The 23,044-nt window shown below is 47.1% G+C and overlaps 1 protein-coding gene across 7 annotated transcripts in view; it reads left to right on the top strand.

The window, feature by feature from the left end:
* The first annotated feature begins 13,565 nt into the window (after positions 1-13,565).
* MAPKBP1 (mitogen-activated protein kinase binding protein 1) overlaps positions 13,566-23,044 on the top strand; it is a 100,530-nt gene continuing 91,051 nt past the window's right edge. For 5 of the 7 annotated variants that reach the window (XM_031505021.2, XM_077784152.1, XM_021533486.2 and 2 more), the window contains exons 1-2: positions 13,568-13,669; positions 14,457-14,798. In XM_031505021.2, coding sequence (XP_031360881.2) covers positions 14,682-14,798 — 117 coding nt within the window. In that variant the 5' untranslated portion in view covers positions 13,568-13,669; positions 14,457-14,681. Of the gene's footprint in view, positions 13,670-13,787; positions 13,922-14,456; positions 14,799-23,044 lie in introns of those variants that run through there. The other 2 variants (XM_031505019.2, XM_031505020.2) reach the window with 2 other exon arrangements.

Below are 23,044 nucleotides of genomic sequence, written 5' to 3'. Positions count from 1 at the left end.
TCGCCCTGCCCTCTGCATGGCTGAGGGCTTGCCAGCTATACTCTTTTATTCACAAAACATTTTCCAACGTAAGGTGTCCTAAAACAGCAGTAAAATTTTTGAAGGGATCATGGAATTCCTTGCTGAGTTTCTTTTCTCCTTAAGGAAAGACCTCAATGGAGACAAGGTGTCTGGTTTATTTTGGTATTCAATGAAGGTTGGAGCTGTTTGTGTAAAGAGCAGCTAAAGGTGCCTCTTCCTTCAGGAGCTGTTGCCTGGCACGGGTGAAGCTGCGCTGTCCTTGGCCAGGAGCCCTTGGCCCCCGTGGCCCCCCATGGCCCATGGGGGAATAGCTCTTGATAAGACAACCTTGTCTGTCCCTGCCTAAGCCAGAGGCATGGACAGTGCTGAGCTTTGAGAAGGTGTGAACTAATGCTGTGCTTTATTTTGGAGACGTGCTGGACCTGGATATTACTATAAAACGTTATGTAGCTAGAGTAAAACATGGTTTGATCAACCATTAGTGTCCCTCTGGGGCCTGGCTGGAGCCACATTTGTATGCTCAGCCTTGGAAAGGCAGCAGGCCTGGACAAGGTGCCCCAGCCTGGGCAGCCCTGTGTGGGAGCAGGGCACTGGGATGGATGGGGGTCCGTGGGAGCCCCACACGTGCCCCTCGGATTCAGGGTGGGGGCAGCTGCTGGCTCAGCTGGGGCTGGCTGGGTTTGGGCTGTGTGGGAGGCGGTGGTGTGGCCTCTGATGGGGGGACAGGTTATGGGGCTGGATAACTTCAGATGGGCCAAGCTTCAGCAAACTTCAAGAACATGTGAAGGTTTCTGCATATGAGATGGATAATACAGCTGTACAATTTTCCTGGCCTGGTTATTTTGATACCTTTTGTAATGGTGTAAGTCTGATGTGATTGCGTTTTAACTCTGTTAAGGTGACTGGATATAAAACCATGACTGGAAAAGGAGGTGCTTGCAAGCCTTTTGCAAGGACAGTGGTTAACTCCTGCTCCCCACCCAGTGTCTGCACTTCTAGATTACAATGACTACTTGGTTTTAAAAAAATGGCTCAAGCAGACTTGCAGTTTGTGACTGCCTTTGCAAAGCTTTGAATTTGCTTCCTTAGCTTTTGAATGCCCATGACAAAAAAATCTCACCCCACAAATGTTTTGTGGCTCTGACATGTGGGGCAATCAACTTGAAACGGGAGGCTAGTCTTCAGGAAAAAAATTTAATAAACGGCTCCCACCAGGCGAGCTGAACTGATGGCAGCCACAGTGGGAATTGTTACTACTGTGCTCCAGTGTAGACAAGGCCTCATTGTCTGGCTTTGATGGGGAAAATGTCCAGTTTCGCAAAGTTTGCTGAGCAAGGGAGAAAATAATTATATTGCAGATCAGCTTACAAGGGGCACATTCATGTTTGAAAGAAAACTCAATTTTCATAGGGTGAGGAAGAAAATCATAACTGCCAAAGGAAAAAGCCAGCAGCATTGGTGACCTACTAAAATTGCCTCAAGTCAGAAGTTATTCCTGGCTGAAGGTGAGTCCCAGGGGGCTGGATCCTCTGCTCGGACTGAGAGGCAGACAGTGCAAGTGAGAAGTGTGCAGGAAACCAAGCTCTCTGCCTCTGGAGGTGCTCTGTGCTGCACACCTGGACGTGGCAGAGGGCAGAGCCCTTGTGTGGCTGGACAGAGCTGCTGCTGTAGCTGCATTGCCTCAGGCCCCAGTCTCTAGCATCCCCAAGCTCCCCCAAGGGCATTGCCAGGGCAGAAGCTGTGTAGCAGAGTCCCCATCCCCATCCTCTGCCTGCACTCTCAGGAGCCCACAGGGGCTTCGGGCACCCCCACAGGTCACACAGCCCTACCACCACCCCCGGGTGTGTGACCGACCACAGCAGCACTACAGCCTCAGATCTGCCCAACTCCCAGTTTCCAAATCCTGGTTGCTGCAGCTGAGATTTCATTTGCAGTATTTGAACAAAACATTGCAAGCATTTCGCTTCATGTGCTTCTATTGAGGAAGACCACAGGGCAAATGGTGAAGGAAAATGCTTTACAGCACTGGGCTGGCTGTGCTGAGCCACATGCAGCTGGCCCTGGCTGCTGACTGGCTGCCTCCCACTGGCACTGGGAGTATTTGCTGAAGCCATTTTGGTTGTCTCCCAAAGGGGGAGGATGTAATTATCTTCTTTTTGCAAGATTGCATGTAATTTTCTCTTCACTACCTTAAAAAAAAAAGGAAAATTGAAACAGAAGCAGAAATTAACAACTGTGCAACAAGCTGATAACCTATTAATTCTTTCACTAGATTGAAAACAAAGCTCTAGTGAACATAGTGCTATAAATCTTGGGGGTTTTGTGGCATTTCTCTCAAGGAAGAGTGCACTATTCTCTTTGCAGGAAGCTGCAACACCAGCAGAAACCCAGTTTGTTGTCATGGAAATGTCAGTAGTTGCCTTCTCTGTATGCCAAATCATAGGCACTCATTGGATCACAGAAAAATTCACATAGGAAAGGCCCTCTGGAGATCTATAGTCCAGCCTTCTGTCCAGGGCAAGGGCAGTCATGAGATCAAACTTAGACTGGTCAGGTCTTTCTCCATCCAGGACTTAAAAACATCAAGGGATGGAAATAGTGCATCTTCCTGGGCAATATTTCTAGGCTCTTGCTACCTACCTTCTAGCCTTCCTAATTCTAGTCATTCTGAGAGTAATATTTGGGTTTGCTGTGACTTTGGTATTTAGTCACTGTGTTTTCTCTTTTTCACCACCATGAGAGTGTGACCTGGCTATACTTTTATATTTCCCTCTCAGTCAGTCATCCTGCCAGACAACTAATGGGCTGCGTGCAATCTTCTTGTATTTGACATTTGTTTTCTGTCCCCATTGGCACTGCTTAAGGAAAGCATCCCTAGTTAGACCTATATTTGCACATTAGCAAAGGGAATAAATGCATCCATCCATGCAAGTTAAATGTGTGCTTTGGTGCTCTTCAGATAGACTTGCAAGCATGAAGAAGTTGCCATTAATCCCAGTCCTTCCTATTTGTTGTCATCTATGTGAAGTGTGCTGGACTAAAGAAAGGGGAGGGCGTGTATTTCTGTGTGTCCTTATCCTGAAGGGCACCCACTTGCCAACTGTCTTTTAACAGGATTGTTTCATGAGTTTTGTGTTTCACTCTCCTTCTGCTGGTATCGTATTTAGTATACCACGTCCTGTCCAAGGGCCAACTGTTGTCCAAGGTTTATCTTGCTTAATTGAATTATGGTTGCCATGGGGAGTGGAAAGTTCAGATTTTGTTCTGCATGGTGAATTTTGCAAGCCAAGGTATATTACAGAGAAAGGGGGAAACCAGGATATCAAAGTCTGTGTCAAGGAACAAGATGTTAAATGGAGGGGATTTTAAAAGGGGTTTAGGGTAATTTGTTGCCCTAGTTCCCAAGGAAAATAAGTTAGAATGGGGTACAAAATTTAGGCTTATTGGAAAACTCCAGTTCCACAACCTGTGCCACAGCTCTTGTTGTGCCTATCTCCATGTCATCTTTTGGCTTGCTGGCCAGAGTCTACCTTGGGTCCAAGTTGTGCTTTGCATCTGACACCTACTGAAGTCCTCTCAGAGTCTTTCTAGAGAACCAAGCACAAGCAAAGGGACAGGCATTGACTGCATACTGCTGCTAGGTAGGATACTGGCTACACGTCAGTAAAACTACAAATAGATGCAGTGCCAGCATTTCTGCTATTTGGTTTCTGAACAGCATGACATGTAGTTTGCATTTCATTCCCTGTGCCTTCCTCCAGCATCTCTAAAGGGAGGGCTTAGCGCTGTGGCATCCCTGAGAGCCTTGGTGCTTAGGGATGCCACAGTGCTAAGCCCTCTGCAGGCTCTGAGACTCATATGGACCTCAGTACTGACCTCTGTGCCAACCTGACATACGGACCCCAACACAGCCCTGCCTGCAGGAGTGGGACACAGAGATGGGCACCCCAGAGGAAGCAGCAGAATATTTCTGCGGGAGGGTCTGGAATACAACAGGAAGTTTTGCGAAAAGCTCTCTTGCAAGGTTTTCTTTTGATCTTTACTTTTGTCTTTTAAGGATGCAAAAGGCAAAAAGTAGTGCAAAATAAAGGAAACATTAATGAGATGTTCCTCTCCAAGCAGGAGTTCATGAGAACAGGTGGGAAAACTGAGGCAATAAACAGTGCCTGAAACCCATCCAGCTGAGTATTGCCCAACAGCATGAGAGATTCAGTGGGAAAACTTCCATGCTCTCTTGCATTTGATTTTCCAGCATTCACACTTCAGACTTCATGGGGAGGGCAGGGTTGTGACATAAAAGGAAATTTAGAACATCATCACTGTGCTAAGTGTGACTGGGGGAGCAAAGTGAGCAGTTGTGAAAACTGATTCAAATGGGTGTGTTTCATGGCTTGCAATATAGCGCTTGGACATCGTTTGTTATCAGTGTTTTCTTATTTGCTTGCTCGCAGTTTTGCTCTAGTTCTTTCATTTTGCTAACAGTAGTGACAATAAAAGACATCTATGGAGGCCATATAGCACAGTCAAGCTGTAATATCTGTCATGCTGTCTTTTTCTCAGGGCAAAACCCAAAGCTGCTTGAGTTCTGTTTTACATTGTCAGCTTGCTGCTGACCACCAAGAGCAGGACTAATTCCAGCCAGGGCACTGCCCGCTTTGGGCTTGCAGAAGATATTCATGCTGCATCATTCTTATTAATTACAGCTCTCTGGAAACATAAGGCATGGGATGGAGGAAAATGAAACAAACAGGCTTATTTAGGTCAATTACAAAAGTACGGGCTAATTGCAAACAAAGTGGCAAAACAGGAACGGTCAAGGCTCAGAGGAAAACAATGTGAACAGTGACCTACATTCTCTTGGGGAGTGGGGGAGATTAGACAGCAGGCCATTGGGAACACCAGCTCAGCAGAGAGGGGTTTGCAAGCATCTCTCCTTTCAGGTCTCTGGGCCAGGGCCAGCCTCTGTGCTGAGTGCCATCCGTGCAGTCTGTGCAGAGCTGGCCTAAACACATAAAAACTTTCAGGCAGACATCAGCCAAATGATGCAGTGGCATTGTTCCTGTCTGATGTTTAGCCCCATAGAAAGCTGCATGGCCTCTTCTGTGAGGGCAGAACCTGGAAAATAACAGCTCCCTGCTTTCCATTGCAGAACAGTCTGGGAGTAAAGCTGGTTAGTTTGCATGCTCTTGCTTACGCTGCCAGAGGGAGGACAAGTGAAGGACAATGAGTTGTTTAGACACATGCTGGAAAGCCTATCTTGTGATCCCTTTCTGTGCCTGTAACAGTAAGGAGCTTTCTCTAACCTAACCCGGCCCAATATAACATAGCTCAACCCAACCTTTCTACAGTGAACTGGCCTTTGGGTGATCTTAAAGCAACCAAACAGCAGCTTTCAGTCTCTTCTCAGTGAGCCCTTGCAAGTATTTTTAAAACATTTGTGGAAAGTAGCTCTTCTTGACTACCTTTCACAAGCACTTAAGCCCACTGCCAACAAGATGAAGTGTGTAGATGTTTGCAGCCCTGCTCACTGCAAGAAATTTAGGGGCCCAAAACTGGGAAAGGTATAAAGTGATTGCTCTAAGGGAGGCCTTTATCCCTCCTCATAGAGTTCAATGGTAATTTCATCCTGTGGTAGGTATTTCCAGAGAGCAATAATTAGGGAGAACAATGAAACACAAATAGCTCCTACAAACGGGAATAAGGATTTGGCATCCCCTATTTAAGTACCAGCTCAGTCAAATGCTTTCCTGTCATGTGGTTTTCAGATCTGGACTCCCCTTGCAAGTAGGAGTATCCAACATCCAATCTCCGTGTGCCTGCTAACCCTGGCACCTGTCCAGTCAATGGGAGACAGCCTTCTCCTATCTGTATGGTGCTGCTCTTGTCTCTACCCACATCCGAGGTCCCTACAGTCTAAAAGTGACAGAGTTCATGCAACACTGCAGTCTCGCTGAGGGCTTTTGAGATTGTCAAACCATTTGGCCCTGTGTGTAAATGGGGCCAGGCTCTGCTAGATCTAAGCTTGAAAGGACCCTGTGGGTTAGCCTGGGTACCATGTCATGGTTTGTCTGACCAAAGCTGTGATATGGCAAGTTCACTGGCCCAGGCAGTGTCCGAGCTGAGTTTTGCCTCAGTACCCGATGTTTATCCTCCCATGTAACCTCCACGCAGCCAGCAGAAAGCACAACACGTTTACATTCATTCACATTTGTATTAATGCTACCACTGAGAAATGGACAACAAAGACAGGTCCTGCTTCTGGTGGAAATTTAATAGAGTTGTAACATCATTTATCTCTCTCCGCAAGCTGGCTAATGCACAAATGTGTGGGCCAGGTCAGAGCTAGAGGGGATAGCTGTTGACACAACTAGTGTTGTACTGGTGTAGGGGCTGGAACAGAAGCAGTGGGGGCTGTGGCCTTGCTCTTAGGGAGCCACGAGCCCCTGCAGTGCCCTGCCAGGCTTGTCTGCCCCTGCAGCACCCAGGTGCTGGTGAGGCTCTCCTGAGCACTGCTCACCACATCTGCTGCCCAAGGGGGCTGTGGAAAGCCCAGCAACCATTCCTCCAGCCTTCAGTCAGCCAGCACAGATCTCTTTTTGTCATTCACATCTGCCACAGCACAGCAGGCTTGAAAGCACACCTCACTGTGCACCGGACGCACATGTGCCTCAGGCACCAGGTGAGTCAGAACATGGTCTTGCTTTGACAGCTGAATGGACACTTGTACACACTTTGCTAATTATGTTAAGAATAGTTTTAATTGAGGGAATGGGTTTTGCTGATCCCTTGAAATACAGGAGTGAGACATAAGCAGACTAGTTCACCTGTTACAATAGCAGAGTCAAAATTGAAATGGATTTGTAATTTTTTCCTTCAGTTTACGGGACATTCTTCTAATTCAGAAAAAAAAAAAGAGTGTAGCTGTGCCTGGGATTTACAAGTACATCTCTACACATTTTGTCTTATTCCAGAAACTACCAGTCCTTAGTGGATACAAGCCTTTTCTAAGCAGTAACTTTATGTCTTCAGCTGGACTTTCTATACTACACATTTTGTTAGCATTCCCCATAGTTTCTCTTTATCAGCACAATTTCCTAGCAATCAGCTGAATGGCATTCATGCATGTATATTTTTCCTTTTTTTAAAGCACAGCTGGGATCTATAATATAAGAATATTCTCCCTGGGTGCATTATGAACCATAGATGTCTACATGGCTTTTCAATGGGAACACATGAAGAAAAGATCCCATGTAACTGCTGGCTGGATTCTAAACATTTCAAGTCAGGTATCAGGAGCCTGATAAAAAGGCCTAAGCCATGATTGGAAAACAATTTCCAGAAACTCATTCTGCTTATCCCTTGTAGCTGTGGCAATAAATGAGAGAGAGGAAGGGACAAAGCTCACTGCCAGCAAACAAGGCAACAAAAACAACTAATTAACTCTACTTGGGTTTCATCACCTGACACACTGTACATTGAGCTTTGGAGGCCCCTGTATGTCCAGAAAAGAATTCTTGGTGCCTTTTGCTAGGGCAAATTCATATCTAATCAAGAGGTTAATAATGAAATTATTATTAAGTTCACAGTAATTTTCATGTCTGGAGAAAAGTTAAACTTTAAATGCTCTCTATATACTGCCTGGTAGCTGCTTTTCTTCTCTTACACTCTACTTGTCTAGTTTCTCATATATTGTACATATATGTTATTTTTATTCTGGACTAGACCAAAGACATTTATCTTTCCTCCTTCACCCTCTCTCTGAGTGCCTACTGTTCACTACTTTAACAAGAAGTCAACATGAGGAAAAAGCCATAATGAACCTTCTGAATCAACATCCTGTGAGGCTGAAATGAGAGTCATTATCCTAACTGGAAAGCAGCACTATGGTCCTTTGGAGGTTGGAGGGTAGGCAGCTCTTATAGAATAAGACCGAGTGCTTTTCTTCTACAGAGTTTAAAGCTTGTGGGGAAAAAAGTGTTCTCTGCTCTTCACTTGGCCTGAAAGCTGCTCAGGAACATAGCAGTGAGGGTATGAAGCAAAATGTCTGTCCCCAGTATTTCTGCAGGCACATGTGAAGGTGATCAGCCCATCCTCTCAGCTGTGTGGGAGTTATGAATCCGCATGAGTGTGATGCTGCTCCCTGACTAACTCACCTGGTCACTGAGCTGGCCTCAATTGCTCATGCTGGCTGCCACAGCTTCCAGTTTGGATCTCCCTCTAGTACCAGAGAGCAGGTCAGCTCCAGCACACTGGTGTCTGGAAAAATGAAATCCTTTCTCAGATCTGTTTCTCTGACAAGGAAAACAAATTTAAAATGGCAAAACCCCAAGTTGATCAAGCTGCCACCCAGGGGCTTGGCTGTGACATGGTATCAGCACATCAGGGTTTCAGAGGCACAGAGCACCTTGCAGCCCTGTCACACAGAGAGTTTGGAAAGCACTTAGTGTATCCAGTCATGGGACTACATCTGCTCTGAGCATGTCACCACAGCTGTCTGGAGAGTCACCCCATGCTCCCTGCTTGGCCACAGGTGGTGAGAAGGGCTTGCAAGGAGAACAAGTTCAAGGAAATGTTTAATATCACACTGAGAGGGCTCATGTAGCACTTCTGCTCTGTTCCTTTATGCCTTCTTTTATGTGCTCTTATTTTATCACTATATTCTTAAATAGGAAAGCATATTTTTTTTTTATCACTTCCAAATTGTTCCTTTTGTTCAGAGCCCTACAGGATTACAGAATGCTATTTCTTAGAAAAGCACAGAGGATTTCTGCAGCAGAGAAAAACATTTTCAGATACTTCATTACCTAGTGCTTAAAAATATGGCATTTAATTTGTTGAGGCATCTGTTCTTTCATTATTTAAGGCATGCCTCAGAAAGACTTCAATGAGAACACATAATTCAAGACCACAAGCTGGAAATGTCAAAGATAAATGGTATAATTTATTCATGGTACATTATCTTTTCTGTCAAGGAAGAATTCATGACTCCAGAGTGAAGATGAAAGTCCTTTTGCTTTTGGTTATCATTAACTGATCTCAGTAAAGGCGCTGCCCTGTGAAGATGGACCCTACAGGAACATACTGTAAAAACACAAGCCTTGTTCAGAAATAAAGGTAAACTGTGGCAATAGTGAAGAGGCAATAATGGCACAACAAAAGAAACAGCAGCAAGCGCTGGGGTGAATGAGCACAGAGTGAAGCACTTGCCCCAGCACAAGCCACACATGCACCTTTAATGAACTTCGACACAATGACTGGTCAGCAGATTAACAGCTTGACTGCTGCCACAGGAGAGGTTATTTTGGACACCACAAGCCAGAGCAACATCAGGAAGCTTGTCATGGAGCAGTAGGTCTATCAATTGCTTTTAGTCATGTCACTGGATGAAAAGCAGTTTCTCCATTTCAGGTGGTTTGGTATTTCTTGGAGGATAGGGCTGGGAGAACAGAAGCCAGGCAGGACAGCATCATCTGCTCTGGCTTCTCTCCAGCTAAAGCTCTGGTGGTTGTAGAGTCGGTGCAAGGGTTTTACACTGCCCTTTCATAAATTTGATATTACAACTGGAAAATCGTATACCTCTAACAATGAAACAGATGTGTCGTTAAGACCTGTACTGCAAAACCTTGAGCAAACTGGTGTTTCCTACCTGTTTCCCTTTTGTACTATTGAGATGAAAGAAAAAAAGAGCAAGTGTTTTTATTAATGAAACTATAGAAAATGTTTATTTAAAAACCACTGGTAAGATCTTTCTCTTTAGGACAAACTGAAGACACTGTGACATTTCATGCTGCTTCAAAAATAACTAGAAAGGTAGTATGCTTTAGTCTGAAAATCAGAAACGTTCATTCCCTGTCCCAGTTCCTTTTCAGGGAATTTAGAAGTCCAGTGATGTTTCAGAGTTAGCCTGTCTCTTCAGTCACTTCACAGACACAAAGAATTGTAATCACAAATCACATAATGCTGTGCTCAGCTTCCAACAAAAGAGGAACAATTCTACTTGCATGTAACAGCGTCTTCCAAGCATATATCTCAGCTGTCCCTTGTTTTCAAAGACATCCCTATCTTCTTTCTCAAATGTATACATAATTCTCCCAAATGTGATGACTCTGATGTTTTATTGTTGAACAGCATAAATTTAAGAACTATTGACTACATTTTTTTCCTGTGCAGTGTCAGGTCCCAGTCCTGTACAGGCTGGTGCCCTTCTCAAATTCCATATCCGCTGTGAGTAGTTCCACTCACTAGAATTGATAGTCTGGATTAAGCTAAACATATGTGTAAATCTTCCTAGAAAAGGGATTTTACTTCTGCTGCAACAGCAGGCCTGATTTCCTTCGTGATTTTCTCCTCACCCTCAACATAAAGGCACTATTATTGCACAATAAGACAACAGGTTTGGTGGGAATGGACAATATTCATGTTTTCTAAAAGAATCCTTTTCTTATGTGCCACCTCTTGGGTTGCAGACTGTGTCTGGGGCTGAAAGCTGAAAGACATTAGTATGATTCCATGATTCTGTATATACACTCTTAGCTCCATGGATATCAGTTACTTCCATTTCAGAAATAATTGCAATGTTACCAGCTCTTGCAATTTTATTGTAAATCCCTCAAAATCGGATATCTTTCAAAACACCATAGTTCCCAGAACCTTATGACATTTTGATGCAGGAACAAGCATGGATTTCTCTCTGGCATATGTATCAAAACAAAAACTATCAAAGGTTAGACACTGACATTTTAAATTCACTTCCTGCAAGTTACTGATAGAGCTGATAGAGATTAGAAGCATGCCCTATTATACCTCTGGGTGTTTTCATCAATTTATGGATGTTTCTGGCCAGATAAGCCTTAACATCCTAGTCCTGCAAGCCCTTGTACCTGCTCAGAATCCCACCTGGAATGCAAACAAACTTTTCCTGAAATTCCGGTGGTGCAGGTTCACACAGTCACAAGCTGTGATGCTGGCAGTGTGCTGGCTACCATGAGCAAGACCATAACCCATGTGGATCATTAGTCATTGTAAACCTCTGCCTGAACTTCAGCAAATTTTCACAGCCTGTATTTTTGCAAGGATCATCTCCAATTGCTATGAGCAGTATGGGTTTGAGTTGGTCACTGAAGACAGGACAGTCACCAAAGGCCGAAAAGGAAGCAGGTCACACACAGTAGGCAACAGGGAGCCAGAAAGATACTCCAAGGATGTAGGACAAATTGCAATAATGGCAGGGCATGTTAAGGAAGAGGGAGCTAGCAGGACTTTCCCATGCTACGAAAGGCTGGTTTCCTTTTCCCTCTTTAGGGCTGTGGTGTGACCAGTGTTGATACACACTGCCTCTTTGGGCTGAGAGAGAGAGAGATACATCCTAAATGTATGCCCTCTGACAGCAATTCAGGCTTGCTGGCTTGTGAAATCTGCCTCCCCACCTCCTCTCATGTGGTTAGTAGCTACCATGGCATGGTTGGCCAGCTGTCTTCCCACTTGGGAAGCAAAGGAATTAGCATAGTGCTTCTGAACTCTTCCTTGGGGAATGGGTATTAGACAGCTCCAGGGCAAAACCCTCTTGCTGGCCTGATAAGGATTTGCTTCTAGGCTCTCACCTGCTAGGAGCCAGCACACAAGTGTCCAAATTTTTGACTCTGTTAGTGTCCAGATGTACCAGTGAGCTGCCAGAATCCCAACAAAAACTTTGAAGAGCTGAGGGGAGAAAAAACTCCAGGACTTCCTCATGGCTGGGAACCTATGCAGTGGGGCCCTACCTTGCCATTGTGTGGTTGTGGGCTCCTGTGGTCATCCAGGAATACCCAGCTCAGCTGCTTATGGGCATGGCTTTGCCAGCAGCCTGCACACCACCTCTATGAACATCCTAGCCCCAGTAAAAGATCCACACACCAGATGTGAAGTGTCAGCCGTCCCACACTATGGGGCACAAGGTGACATCCTCTGTCCCCTCTCCCACCCCGGAGCAGCAGGGTGACACAGTCTCATGGTCCCCTTCCCTGTCATTCCTCAGGAGGCTGCTGTTGTGGCACAGGCAGGATGTGGTGACCAGCCAGGAATGGCCAGGAAGATGTGTGGGGCAGTCAGGACACTGTGACACCCCCAGTGACAGGAACACCCCAGGTGTGGTGTGCCAAGCCACTCTGGAGGGGAAGGAAGCACCCAAGATTTGTAAATGCTTTTGTTCAAAAGGAACAACCACAGCCAACCACAGAGGGTCAGCAAACAGTGCGGTTGAATTGCAGACACACTAATTCACACCAACAGTTCGACCTGTGTGAGACACCAAGGTGGTTTACATGACATCTGCTGTTGCCCTACTTCTTGTATTATGTATGGGCCACTTTTCCAAATTTCTGGTGTCGCTGTTCAAGGGATGCTCCAATATTTGCTTAGCTGTTGTTGGCAACTGTAGTTTGGTTATTTTTGGGAACTACCATATTAAGTTTGGAAGTCAAGCGAACCCGCGTTCCATTTTGCCACACTACAGCAACGGGTTAAACCAGGGAAGGGCTGGGCAGCCTGACAGGGCACGGCGGAGGCACAGGGCGAAACTGTGGGTCCTGAGGGGCGGCGGGCACGGTAGAACGGGCCGCTAATGTGCCTTTGACCTTCCCCCGGGCCTCACTTGGCTCTTGTGTGGGAGACGCGCCCTCGGATACCCATTAGAGAGCGCCAGCGCCGGCGGCCCGGCACGGGCTCCCCGGGCACGGCCCGGCACGGGCTCCCCGGGCACGGCCCGGCACGGGCTCCCCGGGCACGGCCCGGCACGGGCTCCCCGGGCACGGCCCGGCACGGGCTCCCCGGGCACGGCCCGGCACGGGCTCCCCGGGCACGGCCCGGCACGGGCTCCCCGGGCACGGCCCGGCACCGGCTCCCCGGGCACAGCCCGGCACGGGCTTCCTGGGCACAGCCGGCACTCTCCCCGGGCACAGCCCGGCACGGGCTCCCCGGGCACAGCCCGGCACGGGCTCCCCGGGCACGGCCCGGCACGGGCTCCCCGGGCACAGCCCGGCACGGGCTCCCCGGGCACGGCCGGCACTCTCCCCGGGCACAGCCCGGCACGGGCTCCCCGGGCACGGCTGGCACTCTCCCCGGGCACAGCCGGCACCGGCTCCCCGGGCACGGCCCGGCACGGGCTCCCCGGGCACAGCCCGGCACGGGCTCCCCGGGCACAGCCGGCACCGGCTCCCCGGGCACGGCCCGGCACGGGCTCCCCGGGCACGGCCCGGCACGGGCTCCCCCACAACCGGCCCGGCCGCCGCGCCGCGATCCCTCCGCCAGCGCCGCCCGTCTCCCTCCGCCGCCGCGGGTTGGCCCGCGCGGGCCGCCGTAGCCGTGCCGGGCGGCCGGGCCGGGCCGGGCGCGGCGGGACGGGCACGCGGCCCTGCGCTCCCGGGCTCGGCGGGCGGGTCCCGGCCTGGCCCCGGCGCCCGGCCCGCACCTGGCACTGCGGAGCCGCCCCGCACCTGGCACTGCGGAGCCGCCCCTCGCGGCCACCCGCTCCCTGCCGCCGCCGCCCAGGGGACGGCCCCCGCCCCGCCCGCGGGGGCGGCCCGCGCCGCGGCCCCTCCTCGGGGCAGGCCGGCTGCATGGGCAGGCGCTGCGGGGCACCGTGGGCGCCGGGATCGCCGTTCCTGGGCGCCAGGTAGGAGAGGTTCAGCGCGGCGCGGGGAAGAGGCGCGGCCCCTCACCCGCAGTGCTGCCGCCGCAGGGAGGAGGCTGCCGGCTGTGCTGGCTTGGACGTTTCTCTCTTCCCCTCCTCTCTTCTGTCTCCCCTTCTCTCTGCCTCTCTTTCTTCCCCCCGCCCCCATTTTGCACAGAAGTCGGGAGGATAATTCACTGCAGGCTCTGACTGCATCCCTCTTCTCCCCGGCCACCACCAGCTACTTGGGGAAAGGTGAAGGTGTTGGCCGGGGGTCTGTAATCCTTGGCAGCATCTGCAGTGCCTCCTTGATTCACTTTATAAATAGGGGTGGGAGGACGTGGAAACATCAAATGTCTTTATTATCTGGTATCACATACTATGTAATTGTGTGGACTTAAAACAGAGATAGATTTGTGAGAGTTAAAAACTCCCCCGTGTGTTTTCTCGGGGTTTTTCTGCGACTTGGTGTTTAATAGTCAAGTACAGCATTGTGCTTTCTAGGCTGTGAAGCATAAGGTGGAATGGACGTGTATGGGGCTAAAGCAAGGGGTGGGAATTTTTGTCTTTGTCATAAGATGATATTGAATTGCAAAATCTAAATTTTGGATTTGGAAATTGGTGAAGATGTGTTAATTGATACTAAATGGATGATAATTTATGTGAAAACCTCTGAAAATAGTAATGCTGCCTCCATCCTATAAGCTCTTGTGTTTATATTTCTTGCAAAGATTGAGACTAGAATTTAATTTACTGTGAATGTCGTATTGACTCACGGTGCATCTTTCAGTTTAGATTGCTGCTGATTTGATCCTCTGGAATCTGCAAAAGGAAAGTCTGCCAGCCTCTGTGAATAGCTTTGCAGTGTAACAGGAGTGGAGTTCCCGAGCAGAATCACTGAGAGATATGTGAATGCGTGGGAGCCAAGCTGAGCATATTGGTGTTTCTGCCTCAAACCTGGGCTCGTTCCCCAGGCACAGTCTGTGTGGGGTGAACACCTCCGTGGCACCTGGAGATGATGTCAGTCGAAGGGTCTACGATAACAAGTCGGATCAAAAATCTACTTCGCTCCCCTTCCATTAAGCTGAGGAGAAGCAAGCCTGGGAACAAGCGAGAAGATATAGGCAGCAAGGTGAGTGCTGTGTGGTGCAGCAGCATGCTTTAACTTTGTTATCTAAGTTTTCATCTGTACTGATGATGCTGCTTTGGGAGTCTTGATATAACTGAGCGTGATGCAGAGGAACTAACTGATCCTTGACTGATCTTTCTTTTAGCTGGGATCTTTGCTTTCCTGCAGATCCTTCTTGAAGCATATGCCCCTCTTTTGAAGCATTCTTTTTGCTTGTGTGATGTGAACCCAGTTTGCATCAGAAAGCTTTTGGAATTTCCCACACTGTGGTGTGTGGAGTTGTTACAGATTACTGACAGGAGAAATGCAGTGCTGCCTCTTCCTCCATGTTACCAGCTGCTAACCTGCATTACTGGGCACTGAGGATACAGAAACACCTCTTGTGTATAAGCAATTGCTCTCACCCTGCAAAGGAGAGTTCTGTGTGCGTGTGGGGAAGGGAAGGATGATATGAAAGATGAGGTGTCTGTTCAGATAGCATCTGTGTTCCACAGGTTGGGATGTGCTTTCCTTTGTGTGCCTCAAACCACCTTTCCTTGGGGTTATCTTCTATTGCATATAATTGGTTCTTAAAATCCATCATTCTTCTTGGTGTTTTGGAGAATTCCTGACAGACACTCATTGACTGGGAATTGACTGGTGTCACGAGGAGAGGATGATTTAAGCCTGGCTTCAGGGAGCAAAAGAGCTGGGTGGCATTGCCTTGTGCTGACAGCAGGTGCCTCTGACTCAGGGCACCCTGTTCTGTCCCTGCCACTGATTCACCTGTAACCTTGGGCAAATCACTCAGCCTTTGTGTAGCTCTCTGTCTCCATAAATAGAAAACTTAATCCCTCCCTTTTGCAAAGACTTGCTTATAAATAAGAAATGCTTGTAACGCATATCTGAAAAGTGTATTAATTGGTCTCAAAACAGTAATGCTTCTGAATTTCTCTCTTGAAGTGAAGAGTGTATATAAAACTTCAGGGGAAGTAAATGACACTGTACCTAAAAATGGTCTTTCCCCAGCATGACATCCTGTTCTTAGAACTCTGGTTCAGGTCAGAGTTTCCCTTAGATGGCTCTTTAATACCAAGGAACACATTATTCTTCTCTTGCCAAGCAAGAGAAAAACTTGTCTGGCTTCCTCAAAGTTGTCTAGGAGAAAGTCCTTGGTGCTTGTGCTTGACATTAGTGTGTGCATGTGCATGTCTGTGCATTTCATGCAGCCTATGCACTACCAGTGAAACATGCTTTTTTGGTGTTTGTTACTCTGCATTCTGCTGGGACCTCTACTGGAAGAGACAAAAGCCACTTGTACATATGGTGGGTATTTGATTCTGGCTCTGTGGTCTGCACACTTTTCAGGTCTGGGACCTGCTGCTACATGTAGTATTCTGTGGTACATGTTTCATTTTGCTTTCCTCACATGTGCCTTTTGGGAGAGCTCCATTTTATCCTTCATGTGGTCTCCCAGTGTGCAGCCAGGGCTGTCTGAACCCCTGAGGAGGGATATAATGGATTAATTCTGCACCATCACATTTCAGGGTTGTATTTTGTCTATTTTATTAGTGAGAGCCATTAATCAGTGAGGTGCAAAGGAACTGTTGGGGAGTTTGCTGGCAGAATCAGTTTGGCATTATGAGGAGTTAGGTGCAGGTATTGGTTTCCTGACGTGATTAACTCTGAATTAGCTCAGATGAATTAGGGGCTGCCATCAGTGGGCCAGATGGAGGGGGCAAGGTGAAAGGGAGTGGGCCCTTTATCAAAGATCTGACAGATGATGGGTATCTGTGGAGATACTCCCTCTGCTCCATGTGTGCTCCTCTGGTTTCCAGGGTGAGAAGCAGTTCTGTTTTTCTAAAACAGGTTTCAATCTGCTACTTGCTATGTATAAAAGCCTCTGGGACTAATGGTGACCATCATACACATAATTCCTGAGGGATCTTTTCTGACCTGCAGGAAGGAGTCTTTGAGGCATCTTTGTCCCTTGGATTTTTTGAGAAATAACTGCTCCAAGAGCTATATGAAACTGGTCAGGTGGAAGAATGGAAGGGCTGATGAAATTGGTCATCTCAGCTGGATGCTGCTTGGTTACATAGGATGGAGATGGAATGTTGCCCTAAATTAATGCCTGGAAGATGATATTGTGCTTTGCATGTGCAAGGTGAAGATGCAGCCCTCAACAGCCCTCTGAGTCTCTCAACTTTTTTTTACAACCAGGTGCTCAATTTAAGGTGGAAAAGCACCCTCAGTGGCACTACTTAAACTTCTGTGAACTGTGGTGATTTGGGTTTTTTCCCCTCCAGTGGAAAGTGTCCTGACTCTTTCCTAAAGAAGCCTTTGGGCATGTGAGGCTTGCCAGGCTGTCTCAGTGGTTAGGGACAGACCCCTCGGGCAGTTTGTCATGGTGAAGAGGAGGCCTGTGAAATTGCCTCCTTTCAGTGAAGCAGCCGTGTACTGCTGGGCTGGCCGTGGGCAGTCTGTGGGAGGCTGGCTCTGCAGAGACCTGTTTGTGCATTGCTGTGGAAGGGGGAGTGTGGGTAAGTAGAGATATTTTGCATGATGGCTGTGCAGGACATGCAGTGTGTTACTTGGGATCTGTACAAGAGAGAACTTGTTTTGTGACTTCCACTAGGACTAATTTCTTGCTGTAATTAATGCATGGTTTTACTGTAGAGCTCCAGGAGCTCTCTACAGAAGTAAAAGTAAGGAGCCAATAGATAATAATGGAAATTTAAAAAAAGGAAAAGGGGGAAAGGAATGGGAGCTTTAAGTAAAGCTTGTTGACAAATGGGATGTGGTGTTTGGTTTTGTTACTGCTTTTTAAAAACAGCTTTTGTTTTGTGGGACCTCTGATTTTTGTTGCTGCCTGACTAGTTTTGTGTTTAGACTATTTTTTTTGTGTGTCTTCTCATATTCATGGCTTGAATCCATGGCTCTCCAGATCTCTATTTTTTGTGTTGAACCAATATAGACCTAGAGTACTGTGACTTAAGTCTAAGGCTTGTTGACGGTTGGGATTTGTAATGTATTGGTGTGGCGGTTGGAAGCTAAAATTTCCTCAGATAAGTTGATTGGCCTGCGTTCAATTTCTAGAGGATTACTAGACCTGCCAGAAATCCAGCCGTGCATCTGGTCACCGTGCTTGTGATTCCAGTAGAGACACGGAGTTAAAAGCTGGGCACTAAGTGCCTTTGAATCACCCTGCAGAGCAATACTATCAGGACAGAAGGGAAGCTCAGGCCTGACCCATCTGCCATTGTTAAAATGTCCTGGTTGCTGTAATAATACCCTGCTCACAGAAGTAATGTATCTAAGCAAGTACAGTTCCTGCAGGGGTTGTTTGTATTGTTGAGCTCTACACTTGTAAATATAAACCTCTTTTTAGCTGATGTAGCTGTGCCTGTTTCAGGGGGGATGGTGTGTGCGGGTATCCTTAGTCAAATCAGATTGTGAATGTCAATGTATAAACAAATTGCTACAAAACCTGCTACAGGCTTTCCCTGAAACAGGAAGCCAGTGAATCAAAGAAACACATTTGGAATTTGCTGCTGTTTTCTTTGATCTCTGCTGGTTTTTTTTTCTAAGCCAGAAATATTTTAAGTTGCCTGTTTAAAACAGTGCTTTGACTAAAACCTGAATTCCTTAGTAGGAAGTCATTCAGCAGAGAGCTGTTGTGTTGTGGTCTCTCCCCTCTCCAAGTGGCATGCAAACATGTGCAGCTGGAGTGCCTGTTCCTGCCCCATGATGCTGAATTGGACTGGGTGGCTCTACAAAACCTTCTTGAGAGCTTTTGTTCTGAAAATGAGCCCTGACTAAGTTGCTCCTAGTGGGACAGGGTTTCCTGTCCTCCTTTGGTGAGGCATGGTCTGTTCTTACTGCCAGCCAGTAGAAACAAGTACTTCTGTGTCCTGGCAGTGAGCTTGCACAGATTTAAGAGGAAAGCAGATCCATGGAAGCTTCAGACCTCTCATGTCTTGTTATTCCAAAAAAGTTCTCCAGCTTCTTAATTCCCTGAGAAGCTGGAGGGCTCAGCTGGGACCACAGGCTGTCCTGGACACAGGAGAATGGAGTAATGTTTCTGGTCTGACTGTAGCTTCTTGCCTTCAGCACACAGTCCTTTTTGTTTGAAAATATTGTGCCTTCCAACATGAATTGGTGTCAGACCACTGCTGGTCTTAGTTGGATCAGCTGGGAATTGCTGAACCTGAACTGTAACAGAAACAAAAACCAGACAGGTTTGGTTCACTGATATAAATGCATCAAAAATTATCACCTCTTATTAAATCACTTCAGGTGCAGCTGAGGTTTGTTGCAGAGTGGAATTCTTTGTAAGTTGTTGGGAACAACTTTGTCCTGCAGCAGCAGAACCTGCTGGGTTCCCAGGGAACTGGATGTGGGGCTGAGCAGCCTGACTGTGAGGGTGAGGTAGGGAGCAGCCTGTCTGATGCTGACATAAGCTTTTCTTTTGGCAGGATTTGGAAGGGTCTTCTACAAAATGATAGCACTTTTGAGTAGCTAGTCAATGCAGTATTGCCCCATTTACCCTTTTTGTTCCACTGCAGTCTGAGCAGTGCTCAGCCCATCTCTGGGACCAGTGCAGCCAGGGGCACATCTGAGGGAGTGCCTGTAACCCTGGTTTGGATGTCTACTGTGCCCGTTCTGCTTCTGCATCCATGAACATTGCTTGACCCCAGGTGGTAGCTGGGGATCTCTCTCACTGCTCTGCACTGCTCAGTCTAAACACACCCAATTGCTTCCACAGCTTAGGGCCTGCTGCTCAGACACAGAAGGATTTCATGTCTGTCTCTGGTCAGTCTTATAACAGTGTCCCTTAAAGCACAGCACAAAGGCTGGTTGGGTTCTCCATAGCCAGACCTGCATTGCAGTGGTGTGTCTGTATCTGTAGATAGAGTCAGTGGAGCAAGTGAGAGTGTAATAGCTCAGGGGTTGAATGCTTCCCTGTTTGGGTTGCTCTGGTCCCCCCCCCCCCATTCCATCCTTGGATATGTGGTGCTCAGGGTGACTCTGTTTGTGAATAGTTTCACAAACAGCATTTTCTTTTTCCATTCTTCACTCTGTGAATGATATGCCTTGTCCTGAAAATACAGAGATCTGGCTACCTCCCATGGTCTAAACATGAGCGTTAAATGTGACTTGCATTCATGAAGCATATCAAAGCCAGAGTTTTTCTGCTGGTGAGCTGCAGTGCCTGTTGACTTTGGTTCTTGAAGTATAGTGGATATAAAAGCATAAAACAATTCAATGTATTTGGTCTTGCAGCCTGCAGTTAGTTGTATCCATAAAATACTGATACTTTTTGCCAATGTTGAGGCAAGATTGCTGGCAAGATTAATTCTTCTAGCCATCCCTAAGTCATGTGCTGTCTTGACTGTGAAAGACAGCAGGATGACATCTTCATGGCAGGGGGAGCATGATGATGTGCTGTGGTGAAGTCAACATAAATAACACAAACCAGGTTATTTGCCTCGGGGGTTTTAATAGCTCTTGCTTCCTGTGGATGGTCATACACTGCTTACCTGGATAGCCTTTCAGAGCTGCTGTGGTCCTGCCTTGAGTGTTGTTCTTCACCTCCTTCAGATGAGCTGGGTCCTCTGAGAAGGCACATGGGACTTGGCTAACCTGCCTGGGGAGGCTCATAAGCAGGTTTCACACTGCTGTCCCTGCTGTGCTGGGTGAGCTGTGCACAGAATCCCCTCTTTTGTCCATGGGCTGTGAAGTGTGTAGTGTTTGCCAAAGACCTGGCTGGGATAGTAAGATAGCAGAGATCAGGTCTGTTCAGAGGCGTTGCAGGTGGTACATTTGCTGCTTGCTAAATCAGAGTTATTGTTCACTGTGGTGCTGATGGAGCTGGTGAAGAAAGGCATCCTCAGACACAGTGGAAAGAGACCTCCTTCAGAGTGTACCATCTGTTTCACTAGCTGCATGCTTAGCTCTTCCTGTGGTGTGTCACCTCATGCACTTCAGAAGGGCAGAACAATTGAAATGGTGGTTGGTAGTCAGACCTGGCTGGGCCATTATCTGATTTTCCATCATCAAGGATCTCTAAGCACCTGTGATTTGTATATTATTTTACTGTCCTCTGTGTCTAGTGCAAAGTAAGTACAGATCACCACCTCTATTTCTGGCTGAGAAAGTGGTGGTCAGCATTTTGATGGCCTGGAAAATTGAAGTAGATATTTTGTTCCCTGTTGATCTGGTCTTAGGGAGAATTTACTTGGTTAGCCTTGGTACAATTTTCTCTGTGAGTGAAAGCAAACAACATATACTACAACATAGTACAACTACTTCAACGTATACTACTCTTTGGATTTTTCAAACGTTTTGATGTTTGGTGCCATGAATGGTGCTTACATGGCACTCAAACAGTGCTTAGCCTTGACATCAATGCTGAGTGATCCCAGCTAAGGACTGAATAATTAACTATCACCAAGCCCAGTTTCAGTTACTTCAGGCTTGTGTTTGTGCCTGAAGTACCTGCCTCCACATAGCTGGAAGTTCCTGAGGGCTCTGGTATATGCGCAGCAGGGTTGTGGCACGCTCGCTGCTCTGATTCCCAGCTCCACATGTGGGCTGGTCCCTCTGCCTGAAGCCCTGCAGGCTCTGCTAAGGCTGTACCCACCAAAGGGTGGCTACTGCAATTCAGAAAACCCTCCTGCTATTTCCTTTCACCACAGGGCTGCTTATCCTTGCCCTGAGCACGTTCGTGTGTTGTGCAAGGAAAATGCAACTGAGGCCTGCAGCTGTTGTAATCAGCTGTGCTGTGTGATCTGTATTCAAAAATATCAATGCAAAGGTGACTTGTTACTAGTATTTGTTTGACCATATACTGCAGGAATATCCCATCTCTCTGCCTTGCTTTGGTGAGCACTGGACAGATGGGATAAAGTAGACCCAGTGGAGCTTCACGTTTAAAAAATTACAGGGATGGAGGGAATGGAATCTGTCTATACAGACATGGTTCCAAACTCCCACAGGAAGTCTGAGGCAGACCTGGAAATTCAATCTTGATCCTCTAGGGCCAAGTCCTAGCCTTAGTCACAAAGCCCAACCTTCTGGAGATTACCAGGGATGTTTCTCACCTCTCCCATGTGAGGGGGACTTGTGTTCAGTTAAGATTATTTGCTTAAACGTTCACAAACTATGCTGTTGTAAATGCTGACTTGGTCCCATTGTCACTAATGATTTCAGTACTTCTGGTGATGATGCCTTTCCAACAAGCTCAAGCAGATTAAGCACCATAAGAATTAGAGCTGTAGAAACTCCAGTAAGCCTTGTAAATTTGCTAGTGTCCCAGGAGACCAGTACTGTTGTTAGTTACTGTGAGGAAACTGATTGAAAATAGTACTGTAGAGGACTATGAACTGCTGGTGTATTCAGAGTTTCCAAGTCAACAGCTATGCAAGTGAGACGTGCTTGTTCTCCCAAATACAGTATTAAAATTCACAGTTGGTCAAGATAGCTAATGTGATATAACAACTAATATAAGATTTCTTACCCAATGAAATTTTAATACTGGCATTCTTTTCTTACAGTGATGCTTCTTTAATTTCTGCATCTCCCTGACGCTTTGCACAATTAGTCTGAAATTTCCCCCATCATAGGTCTAGAGAGACTCCTTTCTCAGGAAAAAGGTAGATTATCTGAGGTTGCATCATAGTAGAGAGTCATGGTATTAACAAATGTCTTGAGAGCAGGCCGATCAAGGAATTTCTGAAAGGAGAAAGCAACTATAAGGCAGTGCCCATGGATTCAAGGATATACAGCTGTAAAGCTTTCTCCTCCTGTTTTTTTTTTTTTTTTTCCCAAGTAGGCACTATGCTGCCTCTTCAGAAACCCTTTCCTACTGACAGACAGGCCAGCACAGGGCAGCTCTTTGAAGTGCCAGTATTGAAGTGTTAGCTAACTCTCCTGTGCTCAGAGTGGTAGCCTTTGAGGTCTCCCAAGGGCTTTGAAATTGGCTGCTCACCTTTGAGTAGCACATAAGGGGCTGCTTGCCTTTGAAGTCTTGTTTGTACTAGGGATGCTTTCATTTACGAAAAATAAAAAAGCACCATTACTCAGGCCAGGCTTTGCACCAAAGGAGCTTGAGTTCATTGCACAGTCCCTAATGCAATCTAGATGCTGGAGATGCTGAAACATTGAATAAGACTGAGGGTGAAAGAAGTGTCTGCAAGACCTGCCTCCTTATTTGGTGGCAGGTCTTGATGTTCAGAACTTGCTGTGCTCTGTGCTTTGGCCATAGT

The sequence above is a fragment of the Lonchura striata genome, chromosome 6, assembly GCF_046129695.1.
Source record: "Lonchura striata isolate bLonStr1 chromosome 6, bLonStr1.mat, whole genome shotgun sequence".
Lineage (NCBI taxonomy): Eukaryota > Metazoa > Chordata > Aves > Passeriformes > Estrildidae > Lonchura > Lonchura striata.
This window is presented reverse-complemented; position numbering and strand designations above follow the sequence as displayed.